Source organism: Salmo trutta, chromosome 9 (genome assembly GCF_901001165.1).
Source record: "Salmo trutta chromosome 9, fSalTru1.1, whole genome shotgun sequence".
Lineage (NCBI taxonomy): Eukaryota > Metazoa > Chordata > Actinopteri > Salmoniformes > Salmonidae > Salmo > Salmo trutta.
Window position 1 is genome coordinate 27,390,018 of NC_042965.1, and position 12,183 is coordinate 27,402,200.

Here is a 12,183-nt window from a genome sequence, read left to right on the forward strand (position 1 = left end):
GCACTGTACCAGGGGATGGTCTGGTTAATATAGCACTGTGCCATGCCAGGGGATGGTCTGGTTAATATAGCACTGTGCCATGCCAGGGGATGGTCTGGTTAATATAGCACTGTGTGATGCCAGGGGATGGTCTGGTTAATATAACACGGTGCCATGCCAGGGGATGGTCTGGTTAATATAGCACTGTGCCATGCCAGGGGATGGTCTGGATAATATAGCACTGTGCCAGGGGATGGTCTGGTTAATATAGCACTGTGCCATGCCAGGGGATGGTCTGGTTAATATAGCACTGTGCCATGCCAGGGGATGGTCTGGATAATATAGCACTGTGCCAGGGGATGGTCTGGTTAATATAGCACTGTGCCATGCCAGGGGATGGTCTGGATAATATAGCACTGTGCCAGGGGATGGTCTGGTTAATATAGCACTGTGCCAGGGGATGGTCTGGATAATATAGCACTGTGCCATGCCAGAGGATGGTCTGGTTAATATAGCACTGTGTGATGCCAGAGGATGGTCTGGTTAATATAGCACTGTGTCAGGGGATGGTCTGGTTAATATAGCACTATGCCAGGGGATGGTCTGGTTAATATAGCACTGTGTCAGGGGATGGTCTGGTTAATATAGCACTGTGCCAGGGGATGGTCTGTGTGGAAGATGAGGTTGCAGATGTTCCCATTTTTATAATAGTCAACAAAAAGTGTCTCTTGATTTTCCATAAGGAGCTTCATTTTGTGATCTTATCATTCTTTACATACACAGGGTACTGTATTTAATTACCTCTAAACAGCGGGAGGCAGCTTCTAAGGCCTCTCCATTTGGTTGGAGTAGACTGTGCGACTCTCCTGCCATTGTTGGGCTAAAGGGCTTTGACACCTCTCACTTGACACATCAGTGCTAATTGAAGTTGTATCAAGCTTGGCAGCCTTAATTTAGCATTCAGTCCTTATAAAGTAATGTAATGTATTTTTCTTCTTGGCTTTTGGAAATAAAATATAGCTTCAGACTATACATTACTCACTCAGTTCCAGGTTGGATGGTGTTTTCAGGTTTCTTTTGTTTTCCAGAGCATTTGCTGTATAGCATTGGAATAATAATCTTTGGTAGTTGTAAGCCTTCCAGGTGATTCCGTAATTCCGTCCAAAATCAGTTTTTGAGTTTTGATTTGGAGTGAAGGTTATGTTGTTGCGTTCCGAGATGGTGTTCTTCACACCACTGTTGTACTGCACCATTATCGGTTTGTGGCCCGCCTGTTAGCTTGCATCATTCTTGCCATTCTCCTTTGATCTCTCTCATCAACGAGCTGTTCTTGCCCACAGGACTACCGCTGACTGGATGTTTTTTGTTTGTCGCACCATTCTCGGTTAAAAGAGTGCGGCCGTTTCTGAGATACTGGATCTGGCGCACCTGGCACCGACGATCATACCACGCTCAAAGTTGCTTAGGTCACACGTTTTGCAAATTCTAACGTTCAATAGAAAAGTAACTGAATGCCTCAATTCCTGTTTGCCTACTTTATATAGCAAGCCTCAGGACTCACTGTCTGTTGGAGCGATCCATTTTCGTGAACGACCCTGACCTGCAAATACAGTAGGGCGATTGAAAATGCGATGTACAGTCAGAGACAGAGGAACGATTTTTTGAGAAGAGGTGCAGGAGTTTCTTTTAAAGCCTAATTTAGATAAGTTTCTGCTTATAATTTCCAACATTTTGGTCGGCTATTTGTTAGTCAACTTGACTTGTTTAATTAAGGAAAGGAAAAGCAGTGAAAATGACCTAACATGTTTCTGAAAAGATTTCAGTTTGGCTTGGATGCATATTTTATGCGATTGAAATATTATCAGTTTGGGGCCTCCCGAGTGGCGCAGCGGTCTTAATGCATCACTACAGACCCAGGTTCGATCCCGGGCTGTGTCACAACCGGCTGTGACCGGGAGTCCCATAGGGCGGCGCACAATTGGCCCGTGAAAGTCCTTGTGTGGCCCAGCCAAAGCCCAGATTTGAATCCCATTGAAAATCTGTAGAAAGATGAAGATTACTGTTCACCACTGGTCCTCATCTAACTTAACAGAGCTTGAGAAAATCTGCGAGGAAGAATGGGAGAAAATCAGCAAATACAGATGTGCAAAGCTGATACAGACACAAAGCTGTAATCGCTGCCAAAGGTGCTTCTACAAAGTATTGACTCAGGGGTGTGAATACTTATGTAAATTATATATATCTGTATTTCATTTTCAATACATTAGCAAACATTTCTTAAAACATGTTTTCACTTTCTCATTATTGGGCATTGTGTGTAGATGGATGAGAAGTCTATTTAATACATTTTGAATTCAGGGTATAACACAACAAAATGTGGAATAAGTCAAGGGGTATGAATACTTTCTGAAGGCACTGTATAGACCTACAGCCAGTGCCCAGATTTCAATGACTATTCCATTTAACCCTTCTAAACAGTAGACTACAGATCCCTTGACGTGCCATATTTGAAGTCCCAGTCTTGTGACATTCAAATGTGTATATTGCCTCAATCATCACACATACAGTGCCTTGCAAAATAATTCATCCCCCTTGGCGTTTTTCCTATTTTGTTGCATTACAACTTGTAATTTAAATTGATTTTTATTTGGATTTCATGTAATGGACATACACAAAATAGTCAAAATTGATGAAGTGAAATTTAAAAAATAACTTTAAAAAAATTATAATTGAAAATTGGTGCCTGCATATGTATTCACCCCCTTTTCTATGAAGCCCCCAAATAAGATCCCCCAGAGTCTGCAACACCACTAAGCAAGGGGCACCACCAAGCAAGCGGCACCATGAAGACCAAGGAGCTCTCCAAACAGGTTAGGGACAAAGTTGTGGAGATGTACAGATCAGGGTTGGGTTATATAAAAAATATCTGAAACTTTGAACATCCCACGAAGCACCATTAAATCCGTTATTAAAAATTTTTGAAAATATGGCACCACAACAAACCTGCCAAGAGAGGGCCGCCCACCAAAACTCGCGGACCAGGCAAGGACGGCATTAATCAGAGAGAGGCAACAAAGAGACCAAATAGTGAATAGTTATGCACGCTCAGGTTTTCTGTTTTTTTTTTCTTATTTCTTGTTTGTTTCACAAAAAAATATATTTTGCATCTTCAAAGTGGTAGGCATGTTGTGTAAATCAAATGATACAAACCCCCCAAAAATCAGTTTTAATTCCAGGTTGTAAGGCAACAAAATAGGGAAAATGCCAAGGGGGTGAATACTTTCGCAAGCCACTGTAACATCACACTTCCCACTGCTATCAACCTCTTTAACCACTTCACAAAATCTTTCCAAAACATTACTATTCTGGCCCTCCCTTTTCTTTATTTTCAACTCTCTATTTCGCAGCTTTTCTCTTATTGAATTCAACAACAACATTGTCCTTTTTGTCTCAGTGGATCAATGTTTTCTACCCAACTTCCCGATAGCATTTGGCGCAGTTACAGTAAGGCCCTAAAGCTTTGGCTTATGCTCTAATTAAGCAATAAGGCCAGAGGAGGTGTGGTATATGGCCAATATACCATGGATAAGGGCTATTCTTATGCACGACGCAAAGCGGAGTGCCTGGATGCAGCCCTTAGCTGTAATATATTGGCCATATACCACAAACACCCGAGGTGCCTTATTGCTATTATAAACTGGTACCAACGTAATTAGAGCAGGAAAAATAAATGTTTTGTCATACCCATGGTATGTGGTCTGATATACCATGTCTGTCAGACAATCAGCTTTCAGGGCTCAAACCACCCAGTTTATAATGGCAGATAAAAAAATTATGAAAGATAAACCTCAGTGTAGCCTATAGAAATGAATTGCACAAGAATTATACATGTATGGATTTTTTTATGCATTGTTTTCTCTATGTTCAACCTGCCCGCCACCCACCCGCTCTTCATCCACATAATATTTCATGACCCTAAACCCACGGGGACTGCGGGTTATGAGTCAACCCGCAAATCACTAGTGTGTATCTCTCTCCCTGTGTTTCTCTTTGTCTCTTTCTGTTTATTTCTCTCTCTGGTGTATTGCACCGAACTGCTCTCTCTGGCCTCCTAAAAGCGCTCCATCTCAGTGCTAGTTAGTGACTTATAACTAGTTAGGCTTGATGAATGAACTCCAGCATGGCAGTCCTCTATCGTTCTTCATCAGCGAGGAGAAATGTAGTGTCCTTTGTCATGAGTGGGCCTGGTTCAGTCAATCTGCTCCAGATTTGTTATGGACTCGATGAGGGTACGCAGACCCGCAAGCCACTGTGGCCCCTCAGGATGAGTTCAGATTTTTTGAGGCCCCCACCTCCATTCCTGATCTATTGTGTCATGGTGCATTATGTCTGGAGCTCCTTCCTGACTGTTTTTTCCATCTCTACTGCCACTTGGTGGTGTTTTATGTTATTGCATTATTTGCAATGACAAAATCAATACAGCACCACAAGATTTACCTAACAACATTGCTAGGACATGTCCAGTGTCTGTTGTGCTGAAAAAGTCAAAGCAAAGATTTCAATGCAAGGAGAATTTCTTATGATTGTCTTTATATGTTAGCTTTTGAATCTTATTTTCTCAGTTTGCTTTTCTTTTTTAGCTTGAGGTGAAGACAACAACATAATGAGCCATGAAAGGCTCTGATGATGACAGCACTATCAATTCTAACACACCATAAAATGGATGCTTACATCCTTACACCAGATAATAGTCTGTCTCTCACATTAACATTGTTCTCTGTCTTCCACTTCCAGATAGTTCCCTGTCCGGCAAGACCCATCCCTCCACCCCGGCCATGTACAAGTACCGGCCCTCGTTCGGCACCATCCCTAAAGTCCATTACCATGCTGCAGGAGAGAAGGTCAGACTAAATGACTAAATTCTAATAGTAATTGAAAACAGGCTTACCCAATATTTTACTGTATTCCTGCACAGTTGCGAGTGTGACTGCATATAAATGAACAGCCGTTTCAATTTTTTATAAAACCTTTCTCATTACGGCCTCCCGAGTGGGCCGGGTGCCTGCAGGCTGACCTCGGTTGTCAGTTAAACAGTGTTCTGACACATTGGTACGTCTGGCTTCCGGGTTAAGCGAGTGGGTGTTAAGAAGCGCGGTTTGGCGGGTCATGTTTCAGAGGACGCATGACTCGACTTTCGCCTCCTGAGCCCGTTGGGGAGTAGCAGCGATGAGACAAAATTGAAATTGGGGAGAAAAAGGGGGTAAAATACAAAACAAAACTAAAATGTCATTATTGTATGGCTAGTCAAAATAATAGTCCATATTTCTCACTACTTCTGTGTTGTTTTGTCTTGTCAGATTGTAATGCCAGATGACCACCGTAAGGCGTCAGCCATCTTGGAGGAGGGCCGTTGCCATGTCGACTACCGCTCAGAGCCCAACCTGGACCTGCCTGACTATCGCAACGCCCCTCTCCACCGCTCCTTCCAGTCCTCCCCACTGCAACTGGACTCCTACCCCATCAACTCCAGCTCCCTCAGCCTGAAGCAGGCCCACCAGCGCAGGGACAAGGGCCAGCTGCCTGTCCTCCAGCCTGAGACAGTCACCTCCACCCCCTACAAGAGCGTCTTCTCCCCACTGTCCAACCGCAACAGCAGCCTCTCCTACGACAGCCTGCTCAACCCCAGCATTTCCCCAGCCACCGCAGCCGAGTGCATGGCCCACCCCGGCATGCCCTCTATGGGCTCGCACTCACCCTACCTGCTAACCAAAATGTGCCACGTGCGGGGGCCTGAACCTCAGATCCAGAGGCAGCAGGTCCCCCCCAGCTTCAGCCCGGTGTTGGGCTCCAGGGGGATGGGGATGAGCAGGGGCAGGCAGTCCCCCCAGGACCGGGACCTGTCCCCAGTGTTGGGCTCCAGGGGGATGGGGATGAGCAAGTGCAGGCAGTCCCCCCAGGACCGGGATCTGTCCCCGGCGTTGGGCTCCAGGGGGATGGGGATGAGCAAGGGCAGGCAGTCCCCCCAGGACCGGGACCTATCCCCAGTGCGCTACGACAACCTTTCCAAAACCATCATGGCCTCCATCCAGGAGCGTAAGGAGATGGAGGAGAGGGAGAAGCGGCAGCTGCTGCACCATGGGGGGTGCTCCCAGGCTCAGTCCTATGCCCAGGCTCAGGACTCAGGCATGTTCGACAGCTCTGGAGGGTACGGCCTGCCGCCCAGCGCCTGCTACCCGGATAGTCCCCGGGACCCTAGCTCCAGAGGCCCCACGCCTCCAGCCTACGGAGGCTCTAGGGACAACGTGATGGGGGTGGTGAGCTACGGGCCTCGGACCCCCGTGCTGCGCTCCTCTGGTGGCTCCTCTCTGGCACGTGCCCCCAGGACTTCCTCCAGCTCCCTGCACACTGACAGCAGCATGCAGGGAGGCAGGGTCCCTGAGCCCCCCTGCCGCTCCCCGCCCCACCACTCCCCTGCCATGCCCCAATCCCCCTCCTACACCCACAAGAAACTCTCCTTCATCCACGCCCTGGAGAGAACAGACTCATCCCGCCTGGGTGGCCCAAGGTACGAATCCTAACATACCCCTAACGTCTCCTGGGGTGCATGAAATGAGCTGAGGTGCTGGGGAGGGAACAGAATTCACTCCCCACAGGAAGCCCTGAAGGCTGACTGGTTAGAAACCAGCGGTGGATGGGCTCTAGTCCCCCACACAGGATGAGTAGTGAGCCTGAGAGAGCTTAAGCTAGGTGTTAACATGTAGCATCTGTATACATACAGTTTCCTTCGATATTATACCCTTTTATCCAATGAAGTACTGTGCATGGTGTTTGTCACTGGATTTTAATGTTTTGCTTTCATAGGAAGAAAAAAACTTTTGTATTTTTCTAAGTTGTCTGTCATGATGAATAAAGTTGCATTACCCCACTATCATTTCCTTCTGTTTGCATGCTTATCTCCCTCCTGTCACTCACTTCCATCTGGGAATATCAACATCTACATCTCTCTGCATGTTTTAGCACCTACAGAAACTCTGTACAAACCTAGATTATCACGGACAACACACTGTGGTTTTACCCTTTATTTCATAAAATGTCATTCCGATTTCTGGGTCATGAATACACCATTCATGGTAATTAATGCTAGCACCAGCAGGTACACTGGCATGTGTTTCATTACTCCTCTAACTAGTGTCATGGTCATTTACATACTGCTTGCTCCTGGGACCAGCCACACAAGACCAACTACTAACACCACCAGAACATGCATGTGAGAACAATACACATATTTTCTGGTATGACAACTGAATTATCTTTCCATGTAATCTGTGTTTATACTGCATGTGCATGTATATCTAAAGCTAAGTTAGTTCTCACTTCAAATAACTATGCCCTCTTGTTTTTTTTCTCCCCATTCAGAGAGGCCATGATGCAAAGTAAAGTGAATGGGCAAACAGACTGCCATCTAGGGCCCAACATCTCCAGTGCCCAGGGCACCACTCTCAGCCCTAGCCGCCACAGTAATGTCAAAAAGGTGACTGGGGTGGGTGGCACAACCTATGAGATATCTGTGTGAAAGGGCTGGGGCCCGGGGCGCCAAACCTTGAGGGAAGAGGCAGCATTCTCATGGCCTCCACATCCAATGACAACAACAACTGTGCTACACAGAGAGGGTTCTCTTCTTCCTTTGACCTTTTTTTATTCGATATTGACCAATCAGGGACGCATAGCATGTCCTACTTGGGAATTATTGGCGGACCTCTTTCCGGGCCTAGCCCTTGGTCTCTGTGTCTGTACTGGAGGAGTGCACCGTGATAAGTGTGTTTGATGGGAAATGAGCAACTTCAACCTAAAGAGGGCTGATGTTCTTACTGAGTGTTTTGTTGAATTTTGTGGCTTGTTGCGTTGGTCATCAGTGGACAGTCTGAATGAGATCTTACATTTGTCGTTTACAGCATCTCAGTTGCGGTCTAGGTGCTGTTCTGTATGATCACACTCACTAACCACCCACCCAGGCCACGAGAGGTCAACACACAGACACCCCTTACACATACAGATGATGCCACATGTCTGTTCAGTCACATTCTCTGAAATAGCAATGGTATGGCGAGCCACCTCTAACCCAATAAGTCATGCATACCGCACCAATCCATTTGATTCAAGCACACAGTGCCAATCCATTAGATTCAAGCATACAGCATCACTCCATTGGATTCAAGCATACAGCATCACTCCATTGGATTCAAGCATACAGCGTAAATCCATTTGATTCAAGCATACAACATCACTCCATTGGATTCAAGCATACAGCGTCCCTCCATTTGATTCAAGCATACAGCGTCCCTCCATTTGATCCAAGCATACAACGTCACTCCATTGGATTCAAGCATACAGCGTCCCTCCATTTGATTCAAGCATACAGCGTCCCTCCATTTGATTCAAGCATACAGCGTCCCTCCATTTGATTCAAGCATACAGCGTCCCTCCATTTGATTCAAGCGTACAGCGTCAATCCATTTGATTCAAGCGTACAGCGTACCTCCATTTGATTCAAGCGTACAGCATCCCTCCATTTGATTCAAGCGTACAGCGTCCCTCCATTTGATTCAAGCGTACAGCATCAATCCATTGGATTCAAGCATACAGCCTCAATCCATTGGATTCAAGCATACACATACCTCTTATGAATTCAAGGTGCTTTCAAGGTGCTGACCATGTCTGTCTTGTCCATCAACAACATGTTGGCCATTACTGAGCAGCACAGAGAAAAGATCACATCGCGCCAGTCATTGTTAGATCAATGCAATCTTTAATACGGTTCTAATACCGTCACAAGATGGGCTGAATGGATATCAAAATGTTAAATGGCAATACAACAGGTCTTGAATTTCTCCAACTCTACATTTATCCTCTGAGTGAGTTTTGAGGTGGTGTTTTAGGGCTTACAGTACAGGAGCATATTCATCTCAACTCTAGCTGAGCTCCAGTATTTATTTCCCTTTATAAACTGGGGGGGGTCGAGCCCTGAATGCTGATTGGCTGAAAGTCGTTCAAGCGTACAGTGATATACTAACAATGTCATGTTAGTATATCACACCCAATACCACAGGTATGACAAAACATTTATTTTTACTGTTCTAATTACGTTGATAGCCAGTTTATAATAGCAAAAAGACACCTCGGGTTTGTGGTATATGGCCAATATACCACGGCTAAGGGCTGTATCCAGGCACTCCGCGTTGTGAGCATGAACAGCCCTTAGCCATGGTATATTGGCCATATACCACATCCCCTCGTGCCTTATTGCTTAAGTATACCATAAGCTACATCCTATCTACTGATTTCAATGTCATGTTAGTGACCCCTGACACCAGTGCTAAGAAGATACACAAAAGCCTCTGCTACTGAGTGTCACAGAGGTGGCTGTTATCTGTGATCTATCCTGAATACCCCAACAAAACAGTCCTCCCCATATTCAGGACAACTCCCACCAGCTAGCCAGTCAGCCATGCACCGCCAAAACATCTGAAAGGCAATTTATTACTTTTGTGACTTAGTATTTTTAGTAAAATAGGTCTACCCATAATAAGTTATGTTAAAGCCATGTATAATTGTTTTGTTATGATTCATATCAAGAGTGGAAAAAGTCTTCAGCTGTGTTACAACATGAAAACCTGTCACCCATTGTTATTTAGTCGTTTTTTTATAGATTTTTTAAAAATTATTTCCAACCTTTCGAAAATGTTTGATACATCTTGCTTTTTATACAGATACTCAAGCTTGGAATGGATGTTTGTATTTTGAGTGGATTTTGTTGATCATTTATAACCTAAGTGAATTAATGAATAAGTACCATAACCGATATAGGGAAGGGGGTATGCTAGTTTGTTGTATGCTACAGTGTAAAAAATGTTATTGATTAAACTGTGATGAAGCAATGTAAAGTTATATTTAGCGGATGTCATTTTAAAAAGTTGGGATAAAAAGTACCAAAGGTGGCTACTAACCCTGATTCTGTTTAAAGCTCTGGATACTCCTGAAATCCATCCACTTTCAGCAGCTGTCTGGCACAGCAAACCAAATTCATTACAAGACATGAGGAAAGTCAAAGATAAAACTATGGGACTGTTGTTTTTTTTGTTGTTCACTAATGAAAAGAAGATATAGTTTGATCGGTACATCTATTTTTTTTTCTTAAAAGAAACACTGATTAAATGTAGCTTGAAAGTTTCCCTCTGTTTTGTATCTTTTCTTGTTTGTAAAAGGCTCTGAACATTTGAGGTGAGAAATGTCACCTGGTCATTTGCACGTTCTAAGCGTTGAAGACAGAATTTACATGGATGTAAAGGACCCTATTTGTTTGCAACTACACACTGCATCCATTAAATGACCATTGTGGCCTTTTCAAGAGAACAATGATGTTTACTGCACAAAGAAATCTGATATGACGGGTAACCAGGTTGCACTGTGGGACCTCCACCTATGAAATGCCACCAATAATTCGAATCATGCTTATAGCTGAATGGTCCCACTTATGGATAGTAGACACTTTTTTTTACTTATTGTACCTATTCATTGTGATACTCACTTTAACTGAAAGTACCATAATAGTAGATATCGTATAATAGATGTATATATTGGGAACATATACATTTATCAGAGTACACAGAAAGATGTGACCCTCACATTGGAGATAGTAGAGAAGAGAATAGCCCTTGCCATGTATTCTTTTTTTAGCCTCTTATTTGTGGCACATACCATTCCATTTCAACATCTTATCATCTTATCGGTTCAATTGCAGACCATAAGCTTCAAATATGACAACACACATTGATAACTGGTCCAACCCCATAGCAGACCCTAATTGTATTATATTAAACATGGCAAAGGGAGCTAGTTAGGTTTATATGCCATACTATTTTCAGCTGAATGTACAGTATTGGGTCACTTATCTCATATTTAACTCATTCACCTGTGTTCCTTGCAGGTGACCGACCCAACATTGTTGATACATACTTGAATCTTCCCCTTCAAGCACAGATACACATATGACAAAAGTGATTGTTGTTATTCTTCCTTTAGATTACTGCCACTTTTGTTTTTTGTTTTTGCTGTGCTTTTTCTGTCTGGATATTTAACCAAGGGCTCGATTCAATCCGTAACACTGAAGTTTGATTCGAGTCCCAAGTCACCTCACCTGAACAATATGAACTATTGCAGAATACCTGTTGCCGTGTCTTGCTTATCATAATCAGATGTAGTATTTTGTAACATTTGTTATATGAATAGAAAAATAAATGTAGACAGTGTATTGGAAATACTGTTAATGTACATGATTTAATTATTTTTGTTGAAAGGAAATATGCCACTTGATGACAGAATTAGAATAAAGAAATGTTTGTCAAGCCTATGCATTCACTAGATTGACGTTGAACATTTCAGTGACACAGATCGAAATGTTTCTATTTGTTCAATGAGATTTCAGTTATATCTGGTGGAATGCATTTCACTTGGCACCACATCACAGTTACATCACTTAAAGGTTGGTGAATAAGCATCAATTACCCCAAAAAAGTAATCAACCAAATGTATTTATAAAGCCCTTTTTACATCAGCCGATGTCACAAAGTGCTGTACAGAAACCCAGTCTAAAACACCAAACATCAAGCAATGCAGATGTAGCACAGTGGTTAGGAAAAACTCCCTAGAAAGGCAGGAACCTAGGAAGAAACCTAGAGAGGAACCAGGCTCTGAGGGGTGGCCAGTCCTCTTCTGGCTGTGCCGGATGGAGATTATAACAATACATGGCCAAGATGAAAGCGTTAGTATCTTACTGGATGTGTGTATAAACATTTTAATCCAGACCATCTTGCAAGGCACACAGCATTGACTTTCCATACCAAACTGACTGATGCGCATAGGAATTCCTCACTAGGGCTGGTACAATTACCATATAACCACATAACCGACGGTTATGGATGAAGACCGTCATGAAAATAAAACAACTGTCATAGCTGTTTAAAAAATTGTGTGGAACGAAGAGTTTACTGAAGACTGGACAGCCGGCCATTTGTGCGGTTCAGTTAGTTTCTGCTGTAATGGACTCTACAACATGACAACTTTGTTGCTCTTTGCTGAAACAAGCAAGGTGTTATAGCAAACAAGTCTTTGGTTGCCTAGGCAATGCCCACATCCCTGCAGCAGCAC

General features: G+C 43.7%; 1 protein-coding gene across 1 annotated transcript in view; it reads left to right on the top strand.

Annotated features, from left to right (window-relative positions):
- Positions 1 to 8,059, top strand: part of LOC115200339 (probable palmitoyltransferase ZDHHC8) — a 106,239-nt gene extending 98,180 nt beyond the window's left edge. The window contains exons 9-11 of the mRNA XM_029763320.1: positions 4,774 to 4,880; positions 5,337 to 6,544; positions 7,396 to 8,059. Of these exons, the coding sequence (XP_029619180.1) occupies positions 4,774 to 4,880; positions 5,337 to 6,544; positions 7,396 to 7,552 (1,472 nt within the window). The 3' untranslated portion in view covers positions 7,553 to 8,059. The remainder of the gene's footprint in view (positions 1 to 4,773; positions 4,881 to 5,336; positions 6,545 to 7,395) is intronic.
- The last annotated feature ends 4,124 nt before the right edge of the window (positions 8,060 to 12,183 follow it).